At 35.9% G+C, this 15,242-nt stretch overlaps 1 protein-coding gene across 1 annotated transcript in view; it reads right to left on the bottom strand.

The window, feature by feature from the left end:
• NWD2 (NACHT and WD repeat domain containing 2) overlaps positions 1 to 15,242 on the bottom strand; it is a 58,478-nt gene that overhangs the window by 21,545 nt on the left and 21,691 nt on the right. The window contains exons 2-3 of the mRNA XM_032999257.2: positions 14,977 to 15,065; positions 10,012 to 10,128 (exon numbers count right to left, since the gene is read on the bottom strand). Coding sequence (XP_032855148.2) covers positions 10,012 to 10,128; positions 14,977 to 15,065 — 206 coding nt within the window. The remainder of the gene's footprint in view (positions 1 to 10,011; positions 10,129 to 14,976; positions 15,066 to 15,242) is intronic.

The raw sequence follows: 15,242 nt of genomic DNA on the forward strand, positions 1-15,242 counted from the left end.
TAGTGGAGCTGGGTAGAAGACTGCAAGGGCTAGGTTTAATAAAAGACTTTAGCACAGAGCCTAGACTGGAGTCAATAACCTTATCTGTGGAAATCACCACCTTTCCTACAGGGAGCAGGAAATGTTCCTGGAAACAGCAAGATCAATCTTGTCTTTTAGAGGAGGGCATGGTGATATAACCTCCCCTGATTTGTAAAATAATCACAACACTCACCCAAGCAGGGAGGAACTGTGAAAGGGTTTGAAATCCTGTCTCGCATCTCATAGGTGAAGTCTGGCTAATGGAGAAAAGCTTCTCCTACTGTTGCTGTTTAATGTGTGTTCCTGAGCACCCAGGGATACAGGCATCATGGAGCCACAAAGGAAGAAGATGCTCTGAGCATATCAGTGTAGTCAGCTGGGAAGACATGGCACTGGCTTCTGGACACCAAAGCCTGGAGTTAAAAACTTGGACTCATCTGCATCCTTATGTAAGAAAGGGTGCTGCCTCCTGCTGCACCCATGCACCCTCTAAAAAGATATGCAGGGGGGCATATCTTTATTTTCTGGGAAATATGATCTTGCTAGTGCTTATGAGAAGGGCTGCTTAGTTTCTAAATTCCCGTTTTGGGATGTTTTTTATGTGATAAATGATGAACCAAAGAGTTTAGATTGAGGCAGAGTTGAGCAGGGCAAGAAGAGATGAATCAGGCACTTAATGGATTGACAGAGAGGCATCTAGTCTATAGTAACTTACAGAGTTGCAGCAACTGAGGATGGATTTTTAGGACTGCAAAACCTATCCAAATTCTACTGTAAGCACATACACACACTCTTTATTGGAAATAGACCTATATATTTATGCTTTTCTGTAACATAATTAAGCTGTGTTTCTCAGTAATGCACATAGCCACTATGAAGGTATTAGAAAGTGTTAATTAATGAGCATTATCAGAGATCACTGATGGTTTAATTGAATTTTTAACACCCCTCCTGACTTTAGGAATACTGAAGCTAGTTGTAACATGTTATGACATTTCGCTGCAAATTTCTTTTTTCTGTTTTTTTTTTTTTTTTTTTTCCCTTCTTATTAGATCTAAACAGATTGGTATTCATCGAGTCTACAAATGAAAATCAGATTTTGTAATTAAATGTCAAGAAAATGATTTCACAACTTGTATAGAATAATACAGTCACCGTGAGCCTGATATGACCCACGACTGTGTAGTGTGTAGTGAAGCACCTAAAACACTATTAATAAACCTATTTTGCAGGAATATAAAATAAAGGAAGGCCCAAAGGCAAATTTTCAGTATAAGGGACATTAGCTCTAGCAGATTATAATGCCACCTCTGTACAGCATCCAGAATTTAAAATTTATCACAGTATGCAAAGTAGTATAACATAACATAACATAACATAACATAACATAACATAACATAACATAACATAACATAACATAACATAACATAACATAACATAACATAAAATAACATAACATAACATAACATAACATAACATAACATCAAATCTGCTTTGCAAGTATATGTGGAATGGCCTATATTATTTATTTTGGATAGTTATTGGATTTAGATGACTTATATTTACGATTTTTGTATCCTTATGTGCCAGTTGTAACAAGACATTATTTTTTCCAAGCCAGCTGGTATGGGTTTTAGGGCTTGTTATTTGGGACAGTTGGTAGCTGGTACTCTCTGAACAGATACTTCATCAATCTAGTCCTTCAAAGATGAAAAGAAATTATTAGATAATTCCTTGCACAAGAAGAGTATAATTTTCCTTCCCCAACAATGCTAGCAGTATGATGGGCCCAGTAAACTTAAGATTGATGTAGAAGTATCAGCCCCTTCTGTATGTTCTTAAATGATTTGCATGCATTCCTTTTCACATGCTTGCAGGGAAAGAACCATTTTTTATTTTTATTAATTTACTATGTATTTGGAGGAGGCTGGAAAGGACAGTAGCATAGCTGCAGGATGAAAGGAACTAATTCCTATGAGAAGAAACTATTAACCTAAACTGTAATAACAGTTAAGGAGAGAAAGCAAAAATGTGGAAGGGATCTTCATAGAAGCTGAACTGAAGAAAAAAGACTAACACAAGCACTGTGACAACAGGGATTAAAGCTTCATAAACCACACCTCTTGTGCATTTGACAAAGGTTATGGCTTATGAAGATCACCATTACTTAAAGTATTCAGAGTGTCAACAATTTTACAGCCAATTCACATCACCGAATGTGACAAAGACAATGATAACCCTACTAATTTAATTTATATGAAATATAAATCTAGCTTTTCAAAAAGCCACCTTTCAAAAACTACTGTTCTTCAAAACTACCCAATATTAGTTTGTCATTTATAATACAGATCGAAAAAAATCACCTTTATAAATCCTCTTAGTTTTCACTTGCCATACTTCTTCAATAATGGCATAGATCAAAATAAACGCTTACCTATAGTAGTTTTCTATTGGGATATCTTCATGCCTTTTCTAACACTTATTTTTACCTAAAAGTTAATCAGACTTAAAATTAATGGTAAGTGTACAAGCACTAAATACTAACTGCAGGTAATAGGTCAAGTCATTAGCCAAATGTTTAAAACTTCTGTAGCAAGTCCCCATGGAAATGAATGAAATATAGCAAAGAGCATCAGGTCATGACACTTCTCTCAATCTATCTGCCTATGCCATGCAGTGGTATGACTGAGAGGCAGAGTATGTGCTCTGCAACAGTATGTGGCCGGGTGATGAGCTGTTTATCCAGACACGAGTAGCACTACTATTCTAAATTCTTTTAAAACAGTTTTAAACATTAAAGTAATTTCTATGTTATGTAAAAGAGTTAACAAGAAAAGAACAGGTAGTTTACTCACAATATTTGCAGTCTCCATAGCATTCTAAGGAAGTATTCACTGTTTCATTTTTTCAAGGTGGAATGGAATAAAAAATTACTGTGTGAGGTTTTCCAGTTATGAAAGAAAGAAGCATATAATAATTAGTTGCTACAAGGCATGCTAACAGAACAGTAACTCCAAAAAAAGCACCTTGCACTGAGAGCAAATAGTTTAAGAGAAAAGAGGCAGTGCCTTATGGATGCATACCAGTATCACTATGAAGAACACTGATGCTGTCTCTTATTTTATTTTTGTAAATGAATATATTTCATTGAAGAAAAAAGGATCCTGTGAAATTATACACTCTGATTATCTTAGAAAAAAAGAGAACCAGCTACTGCTAGCTGGATTTAATAGTAATCAGACTAAAAAGTGAACTAGTTACTTTGTGGGTAGGTGTATGTTTCTGGATCTGTTATTGGAGAACCAAAGGATCGCTTAAGTGAATCTCTGTATTCGAGAAAAGGGAAGGTATATATGCTAGATGCAAGCAACAGCATTAAGATATCTGAACTTATCAACTGTTTGCTAAATACTGTAAAGTATGCTGTTTCTTTACACAGATGTAGCATTGCCAGGTTTAGGATTCTTCCTCCCCCCTGCCCGGCACTTCTGCAGAATAGCTAATGTTGGCTTTCTGATCTATAGTTTCATTTGTAGAACAGACCATTACATCTAGCTGATTACAATACTACCTCAGAAGATGGTTTGGTAAAGCTTTTGAGGGTCAAGAGAAAATAAATCTCATAAATCTCATGTGGCCTATTTCTTCCTCCACAGATTATACACAGAATGATGGAAATTTGAGTTAATGTTAATCTTGTTCTCACTAATATGGTTATTTATATTAAATATAATACTTAACCTTTCTGGAAGGCAGCACCAAAAATTCTATTTATGTCAAGAAAAAGAAATACAGTGACTTAGCAGAAAATACGTACAGTCTTCTGACTGTAGGCTGAAAATGTAAGCTATCTCAAGACTACATCAAAATCCATGCAGTTTCTGTGTTCCATGGAAAAGCTGCCTGATGAATCTTGTAGCTATTTTCAATGGGATATGGTTAAAAAATGGGTAAGCATTCTCAGACCCTAGGTTTTAGATTTAGAGAATGAGAGATGATTCACAGTAAACTACATTACCAGCCCTAAAGCAGACCAAGGAACTCACTTACAATGGCTTAATCATATAAAATCATCCCGTGCTTGATTCCACTCTGTGTGTGTCTGTGTTGTTCAGAGAAGAATATCATGGAAAAGGGTATACACCCTTTGCCTGTTAGTCTGGATGCTGTAAAAGAAGACCAAAGCTTGCTGAGGCCAAAGTTGCATACTGTGTCTTCAAAATTTAATCACTTTTTCTATTTTGAAGGATTTAAAAAAATATACAGAGCTCTACTTTGACATTCATATAAAAATCTTTCCTGGCAGCCAAGTCCATTTAAAACAGGATTAGTGTCTGCAGACATACAATTCACTTCAGATTAATGCCAATAAGTCCTATGCAGTCATTCCTGGTATGCTGTATGACCCCAAACCCACTTATGTTAGAGAGAGTTCTTACTTGGACCCGTTCTGAATCAGATGTGGAGTGAGAAGAAAATTCATAGTTTAATACTCGTTTCTTGGAAAATACTTTATTAGGAGAGGTGAGCTGTTGTGCCATGTCTGGTTCCAGCTATTTATCCTCATTCACTTAAAAACTATATATAGAGCTGCTTCCTTGAGGAAATTAAATTCAGAGATGTACAAAGCACATGTAAATTCTGCTGAGTTCCCAAAGAGCACTGGGTGCATAGCGTACGCCCCAAACTGGCTGTTTTACTATAGACACATTTGACTGACTTTAGCCTCTGTAACTTATGGAAGTTTTCCCATGAGAGCAAAAGCAAAATGTAACCCAGGTGTTCCAGAACCTGTATATATTCGGTTTTTACATTAGGAATAAACCCTAAAGTAACACCAGAAATGAAATGGGAATGGAGGAGATTCAACAGAGCTGGAGTAATACAATTTGGAATTTTCTCTGAGCTGGAATGTGCTCAGAATTAATTATCAACCATTTGTACTATGCAAAGAGAACTAAGTAGCAGTGTACTTCATGGAATGATTAAGGCATGCATTGTACTATAGGAACAAAAAGATCTAGAGATGTAAAAAAAAATCTCACTTCTCAATTTACCATATTTCATCTTCAATTTCAGGGTGATTTAAGGACATGCCAAATATTGTGATTTGCTAATATTCTTTTAAAATCCTACTGGAATTCCAATTTTATAATGTTAGTTTTGTTTTAATAGTTCATTAATGCTGAAATTAACAACAAGCTGTCAATAATTTTAGAAGGATAATGTATATTATGTCTGTTCCAAGTAGGTGGAAAATGTTTTTACTATTCTTTGGACCAAATGATTTGAATGATGGGTGGGGAGAATCTCTTAGGTTTGTAAAAACCCGAACATACTTAGTTGAGCAAACCACTACAGGTGACAAACTAACATTTCATTTCCATTTCTCCTTCTCATTTTAGAATTTTTCAGGACATAGTCATGCAAGAACAGCAGTTCAGGCAGAGACTGCGTGGTGCCGCACAGATGGACGAGTGCACCCACGTGTTATAACTTGCAGGGTGTGTTTGAAGAGAAGTGAGGAGAAGCCTGCCAGTTCTCTCATCTGTACTAAGGCGTAATCAACAGAAGGTTAGTGCTGGAGTATTAGTTAGGGAAAGCCGACAAAAAGGCAGTAAACTTATTCTGCAAGCAATCACTACAGACTAATGACACTCTAAATAGCTCAAGGCCTTGATATCAAGCACTGTACTTGGGTTCCTAAAGTAGCAATCTAACTCCCCCATGTCTCCTTGATGTTAATGGAGAAACGGTCATCCAGAAGATGACTCAGATATTATTGGAGATAGCTATGTCTTTCTATTCGTTGTTAAAGGTATCGACTGGATCCGCATTAGGTTAATCCTGTTCATGATCAGTACTAGTTGTGGGATAATAATATAACCTTTATTGTCACTCTACCATCCTGTCTGTATTGCCAGCCCTTATGAATTTGCTAGGAAACATAACCCAACAAAATGTAAAGGTTCCTGTGATGCACTGAGTGTATTTTGGCTTCGGTATTGTTATGCAATGCAGAGTCTAAGAAGTTTACAATTCAAAAATATACTGCATTTCAATGTCCCTATGTAGATTCCAGAGACAACCACTATGATTTCTGCATAAACTTTGTATGGAAAGTATTTTCTCCCATGGAAATAGTATTTTTCCCCTCATAAATAAATCTTGATAAATTATCCTGTAGATCAAAAATAGCATAGTATTATTTACCTACAGTAAAGGCTATGAGTTTTTAAATGATCATGTAGAATAGGCACTAATTTTACAATGTAAAAAAACAACCAAACAAAAACCCCAGCCTATCCAAAAACCAAACGACTCCCGTCTCCCTTAATTGGATCAAGTGTTGACAGAGCTCAGTCAGTAAGAGGGGGACTGTACATTCCCAAAGTCAGTGTCACAGGAAATGAATTACCCATTTTTTTCAGAACTGCCTCCTCCTTTGTTTATGAATGTGTTCATTTGGATTTTGTTGTTTCATATCTGAAGAAAATTTTAGGATTTCCAACTTATGCTCCACACTAATTTAAGAACTGAATTTAATTTTCTCTCCATCTGATTTCACAATGCAGGCACAAAGTGCCATAAAGAAACACTTTCTAAAATCAATCCATATCTGCTATTTAATTCTGAGTAGTCTGTTTGAATCCCAGATCTGCATCTGAATTAAAAAAGTGGTAATTGAAAAGTAAAAAAAAATACCCAGCTGAATGGAAGTGGCACATTTTATAGAACTTTCTCAAGAAATGGGAAGTTGCCCAAAGCCTTCAGTGCCAAAGTCAGTTTTTAATTATGTTACTATAAATTAAAACTAATTATGCTTTTTGGAGTAGAATCGTCTTCAATTTGTGTTGTAAATGAAATAAACCTCATCCCACTAAGGTACAACAAAGCAAAAAACAAATGTGCGTAAAAAGATTTCTGTAGTTTTGCCAGTCTAGTCATTGGGAGAACTATTACTCTGGCCCATACTTGGAAATGCTGGAATAAATATTGAAGTTTTTGGCTCACTGCAACCTCTCTGCTAACTGTTTCGTTCTGGTTAAAATTTCTGATTTGGCTTGATTTCTTTTCTTGGTAACAATATCAGGCAGGCAGTTTTTAACAGCCTCAGAATTCTGAGCTGCTAAAATATGCAGCAGTGGCACATGATGAGGTTTCCTTCACTGTCAGAATTTAGAACATTCATGTCTAAGGACACTGGGTATTGCTACAGGAAAAAACCATGTCTTTCTGTTCCAACTCAGTTTTTTCATCAAAGGGAAGATTAAAAAGTAGAAAAATAAACCCAGAAAACTAAATTTAGTCACGTAAGATGGAATCTACACAAACTGTCTAGAGATCTAGGCCAGTGTGTGCTTGTGAAAAACAGTGTCACGACAGCATCAAACCCAGCCCAGACTCAGTACTCCATGCGCTGGGCTTCTTACGGTCAAGCGCCGAGGATGGCTTTTGTTCTACAGGGCTCTGAAGCTACGTAACAGTGAGGCAAGCAGGTGAATGAAACAGAGCCAGCAAGATGTTTTTGTAAGGGTGTGATAAAGGTACAGAACAGCACATGCTACAGCTTGCTCTTTGTCTAATCTTTGGCATGGAGAGAAGTGATCTCCAGCTTTCACAGCCGGCAGTGTTTTGTATCCCTCCTGTCCCCATGGGATTCTGTGGTTTCAGTTCACTTAATCTTTAAAATTCTTACCTTAAAAAAAACTAATCAAGGACATGCAGTTTTTTTCAGAACTCTTCACTGCCTTAATATGACAAGTGTAAGAATTAGAGTTCACTTAGCTACGTTTAGGTACAGAGGAGAAGTTTACCTTTTCTAATTTATTTTCTTAGCAAATATATTATAGAAAGGAAAATGTGGAACAGCAGAGCCATGGTCTTAAAGATGTTTTTCATTGAAGTCTAACATCAAAACACAGTTTAATAAGTTGGAATTAAAGTTCTCCAAAGAAAGTGGCTGGTGTCCTTTGGTGTCTGAGCAAGAAGTATTTCCATTACCCTTCCAGTTGCAATAAACAAGTGACTATGGAGAGGACAATCAGTAGTGTATCAGTAGTAAATAGAAGTACTGTTTTTTTTTTTTCTTTGAGATCAACTGTTGAAAACTTGTAATAAAGACACGTGATAGCAAAATACTTGTAATTTAGTAAAACTTACACTAACAATCAGTGTAACAATTGACAAAATTAGTGAAGTAGGATTAGGCACGTCTGTGTGAAAACATTCAGCCTTACTGATAGGTACTGAACAAGTCTGTCTTTTGCCCTGTATGCTCTGGTACTTCTACAGTACTAGAATGAAACTGGAACTGAATTTATCTAATGTAGGCCGATTATCTACATTTCTCTCTGCAAGAACTTTGTCTTAAAATAATTTTGGTTGTCTTCTTAAACACAAATGAAGAGTTTTATAGAGGTTAATTTAACTTGAGACTTATCTTAATATCTCTGCAGTCCTACAACTATGAATAGAAAAATAATTTTCATACATCCCCCATTTATTTCTCACAAAGATGGAGCCTCAAGACAGCCGATAAAGAACTGAATATGTTTTAGAGTAATACAAGTATTTATCTTTCAGAGAAGCATCCTTGATCGTAGCAAATCCTACTCATTGTGGCTGTTTTTGTACTTTCACTGAAGTCTCCCTTGCACGTAGTACTTCTCATATACAAAATAAACCCACTTTCTTCCCAAATCATGTCTTTCATTTTGATGCTTTAATAGATGCTGTTAAGTATGCAGTATATAACACTGAACAGCCAATCTCATTAGAGAGATTCTCTATCTAGATCTACCCAGAAAGTTAACGAACAGCCTTACTCTTCACAGGTAAAGAGGCTATGCTACTCTCTAAGCAGCTGGGAAAAGGCATTTATCAAAAGTCATGTATTCTTTGTCTATGCACTGAAAACAACTACAGTCAGCATACAATCCACTAAACTGGTCTTTAAATATTTTTCAAGTTAACTATATTCATCTTAAAACACGGGTCAAATCTTTCTAAGCACAGAAGAAGGAGAAAAAAAATGCACTACTCTGAATTGTATATTTAATATAAAATCAGTAACAGCAAAATTGACAAGGGGAAAAGGATACCTGGGCAGGACTTTATATATACAGCCTACTCCCAGTGTCTTTCAGCTATTAGAACCCTACACAATGTTTGGCATGATTTCACAAATTCTTACTGCTTCAGCTGTAAAAGCTGTGAGGGATAGCCGAAGACTGTTGAGCTTGATGTAAACAACAGGTTCATCTACAGAAAAAGACCACACTGACATTAAAGTAAATATATAAAGCTTTATAAACCACTCCTATAAAAGTGGGTGCGGTCTCTCCTTTAGGCCTAATAGGAAAATCGAATGAAGATCTATCTTTTCCAGCTTTACTGACTCTTGAAAAAGCAACACTTGTTCTGGCAACAGTAAAGCAATTGCAGAGAGCAGGAAGAACACAAAGACTTAGAGCCTATTCAGGTTGTCACTGACCTCCATTCTTTTCACACTCTAATACCTGGCATCCTAACTTGTCCTGGGTTTACAACACAAAATGGCAAAATGCAGATCAGAGCAGATAGTTCTTTGCTGCTGCTGTGCTTTTGTAAATCCTTCTAGGCCAGCCAATAATGCTTGTGTGAAAAGTGCCAAGTTAATTAATGGTGGCCTCCTTCAACAAGTAGTCCATACTTTTGTTATGACAGTAGTACAGTTCTCCTTAAACAAGTAGTTCTGGTTTCTAAACCCATCTTGTTACGGGGACTGATCATGAAAGATCCTTCCTTCCTTTCCACTAATACTGAGTAATAACTGTTAATCTACAGTTCTGTATAGGGAAACATTTGGATGCAATATAGCAAATGTACAGAGAGGAATATAAAATATTTTAGAAAGAAGAAAATACATTTGTTACTGAATCATGCATGTTAGGATAGCTAACATCATTATATTTTTGTTGTAAAGTAAAACATTATTTTTATACCCACAACAAAACATGGACCTGCAGAACTTTTCAAGCAATCTTCTAACAGCTTCATACGGGTCTTTTGCAGCTCAGGACTGTCCCATTCGTCTGCTTCAACTCCCCAGTATAAATCTATGACCTGGAGAATAATATACAACATTGTTACTTTATCATATGCCTTTTCTACTTATCGAATTAAAAATTAGCTTTGTCAACATTCCATGTACCACTAAGCATTGCTCTGTGGTGTAGCAAAAGGCAATGAGGTCTATATCCAGTCCTTACACAGACTGGCAGGGTTTCCTTAGGTAAATGAGAACTCAAGCCTCTTATTTTCCCTCCCAGATGGTCTCTCCTGGGACAGTTTCTCATTTCATATTCATATTTTTTTACAGAGATTAGCATGACAAGATCTTGATTTGATGTAGTCTTTATTTGCTACTAGGTTGCATATAATGGATAGGTAGGAATAATGACAAAAGCACTGATAAGATCCTGGCTCTGTGAAAATTAAAGGGAGTTCTGCTGTGGATCACAGTCACGACTATGACTTGACACCCTGTGTCATTTGTTTCCACAGGATATAAATTCATCCTGTGCACATGGCTCAAAAGAAAGAATATGTGCAGTTCTGTGATAGCGTACTTCCTTTGTTATCTGGTCTTTGTTATTCTGGAGGCAGAGATTGTATAGATATGCAATGGCAGACAGCTTGCTGTCCAGCCTTTCCTCTGTAGCTACAGACTCAGTTTTGTGATGGTAATTAGTTGCAAACAAACTCATGGAAGAAATGGGAGTACGGATGTTAAACTTACTTGAAGAAATTAAGTGATGAAGTGTGATTTCGCTTCATATTTTAACTAAAAGGCTGAATTCTTACTGTGGGAAACTAGATTTAAAAGAATAGGGATCATATGTATGCATTTATTTTAGTACTTATGGTACATGCTACTACTCTCTCATTTAAGCTACTATTGATTGTTAACATCATGTATGTACCTTGAACAAAAAAAAAAGTCCAAATGGATAGTTAAAAAAAAATAAAAAAAATGTATGAAGACATAAATATATTACAGTATTGCTTACTGTAACATTACTTGTACTGTGGAAGCACTTGGCTGTTTCTATAAGAAACAGAAGCACAAAACCAGCTGTTGTCTAAACAGGTCATAAAATCAGCCTGAAGACCTAATATAAGAACTAGTAATGAGTTGATGTAAAAGTAAAATTCATCAGTTTACAGCTGGTTAATGTCCTTGGGAAATTTCTCATAACAATAAATGCCAAGGTTTAAGACCTTAATGCTTAAGAAGCATTTATGCCCATGTTTAATTTTACTGCCAACAGTCTTGTTGGCTATTTCTGCCAGAAAAGTTTGGGATGCATGTCAGTATTTGCTGGAGTAGGCATCCTGTTGCCAAACATGAGAGGTAATGTACTGCCTGACTGATGATGAGCAAAACAGCCCAATGTATAAAATGCGTTATAGCTTACACTGCCAAGAAAATATACTTAATATCTTTATTTTTTACAGAAACTCTGTTCCAAAATTTTGCTGGAACAAGCAGCTTCTGCTTTACAAAATTGCATCTCAGCCTTCCTGTCTCCCTCATTTGCACTGATTTCTTCTCTGTCCTCTTCTCTTTTAGTCTGATTAGGAAAAAAGTGTTCCCTTCTTCCTCTCTCCCTTCTGTGATTTATTTATGTGACTTCATTATTGAACTTCACATTGTATTCAGCTGTCTGATTACTTGAATGATGTATGATAGAGCTTAAGTATTCCAGTCATAAAATTAGAGTATCTCAGCATACAGTCCAAAATATTTGAATTACCGGTTGAATGAATTTATTGTGCTGCTCAAGTTCATCTGAAACATAAAAGCAATTTCTATTTTAATTAACTGTTCAGAAATGGTGCTAACTATAAATGTGAAGAGGAAATTCACTGGAATAGTAGATATTGTAGGGGCTCAGCAGCTGCCTTCTTTGTGTTACAATGTTACAGATTATATTTATGGGGTAACAATTTTGGTGCATAGTATCTTAACATGTTACAATTTTGTCCAGCAAGAAGAAATATTTTAGTCATTAAACCTCTAAAGGCACCAAGAATTTCAAAATGAGAGGCTTGTCAGTTATTCTTTAGGTTAGCTAAAATAAACAGGGTTTACAAAATTAAAGAAATAGAACAAGATGACAACTGTATCTGATGTTGATGTATGTTTTTACTTATATTTGGAAAAACTGTGTGACAAACACCCACTCTAACTTTCAGTAAAGCTGCCAAGGTGAGATGACAACCAGTGCACTGTGCGAGAGCTATTTACACACAGTGGACTGACACTGATCTAGTTCAGCTCCACTCTAGTCACCTAATGGAGACTTTTTGTTCATAATTCAATATTCCCTTTTACTTATTTTAGCTTTTGTCCTACCAAACCCACAGTTTCACAGATTTCTGAGATTTCTGAGGAAAATAAATGATTTTATCACTTCCAAGTGCTTAAAAAAACACTCAAAAATTTCATTCATGCAAAATTCCACTTTACTTCTAGCATATATCACATGGTGAAAATGATTTGAAACAGTTCACTGTTACCAAGAAGAGTATGCTGCTAATTAACTATGGTTAGTTATCCTCCAAAAATTTTCTATTACAACTACTTTAACTTCTCTGTCCTCCCCTTAAAAGTACTGGATTTCAGGTACAAAACACCATGCACTCTGGAAGTCTTTTTCTTAGCTTACTTGCTTTCTGTCTTCACCCATACCTATTTTTTAGAAATATTTTCTGATTCAATGGAAAGGGAAGTCCATCAAGCAAACAAGTTCATTGAGTGATTGAATATATTCAGTTCTGCTTCCACACACATGGTGGTTACATTCCCTAACGGCTCCCACCAACTTGAGGATGCCTGACAGATCTCATGCTTTGCAACAACTGAAATGCTTATCAGTGCAGCCAGATGACTCAGCGGAAGCTGGAGCAATTAATGTAGTTGAATTTCATTTGGGTCATGATTTCTCAGGAAGAGGGCATCTTCAGGACACCCTATATTATAGTGCGTTTGTGGCAGTCAAACACAAGGTAGTTCTCGTTTAGTCAGTAGAAGGTAACATATCAAGTTGAAAAGTTATGTGTTCTGCTCTGAACAGGGAAATACAAATTTATCCCTGTATCTGAAAAGTACATAATACTTTCTTGACACCACTGCACTAAAAACTGTAGTCTTGATTTTGCATGCTAACCTAAGAAACTCAGTGTATCAGGAATGGAAAAAGCAGAAAAAAATGTTTTGATAATGTCTACCTCAGAGCGTCCTCCAAAATGCCTTACTACTTTTCCTTCGTAGTGTTTTGTACAAGTTTTCCTATTTCGCTTCCACAAAAATGTGATAGCTTTCTATCTGTTTTCAGAAATGTGTCAGTGGAGCTGTCTCTCAGACCTCATATCACTTAAGGATGCTCCTGGTGCTGAAATTATGTAATGAAATAATTTGCTTCCATGAATATCAACTAGAATAAGCTTAATTATTCCTCCCCTATAGAATACATTACAATCCATTTGAAGAAAGACATGTTTCTTCTCACAAAGAATTCAGTGGATTATGATCTACTTGGAAGAGACATTTCCCTCCTGTCACTGAGATGTCTCCTCAAAGATGACTAAGAAATAAAGTTTATATTTTCCATTAATATCACATGGTAGTAACAGGAGAAAAATGCTTTATTATTTAAATATATTTTGCTATTCCTTGCATGTACCACTGCAGCTGGGACTTCCCAATCAGCTGATGAGCTAGGACCTTCAGATGAAGTTCTTTTATAGCCATAATCAAAAATCACTCTGGAATTTACCACTATGCAGATTCAGCAACTCCACTGTGACTCAGGGAATTAAAACCAAATATCCTAATTTAAGAACTTGTTATTTTGATTAAAAACCATCTGCATGTGCATCAAGAATAATATACTGGAAGGAACAGGATGTTGCATATAAGGCATTAGCTGTTTCCAAGTAAGCTACACTCTGGAGAGCTGAGTTTTTGCAGTCACCAAGATGGGAAGTTAATACTACTCCGTGAGGAAGTTTGAGGGTGTAGAAACAGAATTTTTACTACATTGCATGCTATAATTGTTTCTCTTAGCAGAGAGCCAGTTCCAGGCCTACTGACATATATGGGACTTTACTGGATGACTTTACTGGACTGTGAATTAGGATATACCTAACTTAAAAGTACCAGTGACTTTAACTGTGATGCCAAAATCATGTGTTTTAAGTCAAATGCAACTGCATTTATTACTAATTGGCTCTTACTAAAGATGTGGATGGGACTATGTCTTCCATAACACAAAGGAAAGCATGAACTGACTGAAGCAATGGGAATTTTACATTTGGCATTAAAGGAAACAAATTCCATGGTATATAATCACAATAGAAATGTTCTACATTCAATTCACTTTGGTAATCAGTTTCAATATTCACCTGGATAAATTATTTTCCACTTTACAGTGGAAGACAAACCTGTAGTTAGAGTAGATATAACACTTATGTGAATATACATATGCTGCTACTTCAATGATGATTACATGAAATTTAAAATAGGTTGTATTAACTTAAGTATGGTTTCTAGAAGTACAACATGGCAATTAAGATCTAACATTATTCCTTCTTAAATGCTCTGAATATCTAAAATAGAGGTGGTTTCATTAAGTTTCTAATGTGAAAGTAGTCTGTTTGTTGCCATATTGCTTTTATCACCAGTGCAATGTTGCACTGTAGAACTGTGTGGGTTTTTAATCTATTCAGAATTTACCTCAAATCTGCCTGTAAATTAATTTAAGTACACAAATTCATTACAATTAACGTATGAAATACATTTTTTGCAATTTTCTATTTTACCAATGATAGTTAAAAATGCTATCTGTTCTAAACAGAGTTAATTTCAAGAAAAATTAATGGAAGATTCAACACAACAAGACCTACCTGAAATTCCAGCCCATAGTTTTCCCTGCAGAATTCTCGCAGCTTGGGATACACATGTTCTCTTAGTGCGTTCCTTTCTGCTATTGTATCTGTGTTGGGGGAAAAGATGTTATTAACAGTATTTATATGAACTCTGTTCTTTTAGTCAGAGATATAGATTTATCATGTCACACACACACCCCCATGCCCCACTAATGAAAATCAAGTGCTGGAATTTAACCTCCAAACTGTATGTTGTATAAACACGTAAATGTGTTTGTATGGGC

Source organism: Tyto alba, unplaced genomic scaffold (assembly GCF_018691265.1).
Source record: "Tyto alba isolate M040663 unplaced genomic scaffold, T.alba_DEE_v4.0 Super-Scaffold_6, whole genome shotgun sequence".
NCBI classification, from domain to species: domain Eukaryota; kingdom Metazoa; phylum Chordata; class Aves; order Strigiformes; family Tytonidae; genus Tyto; species Tyto alba.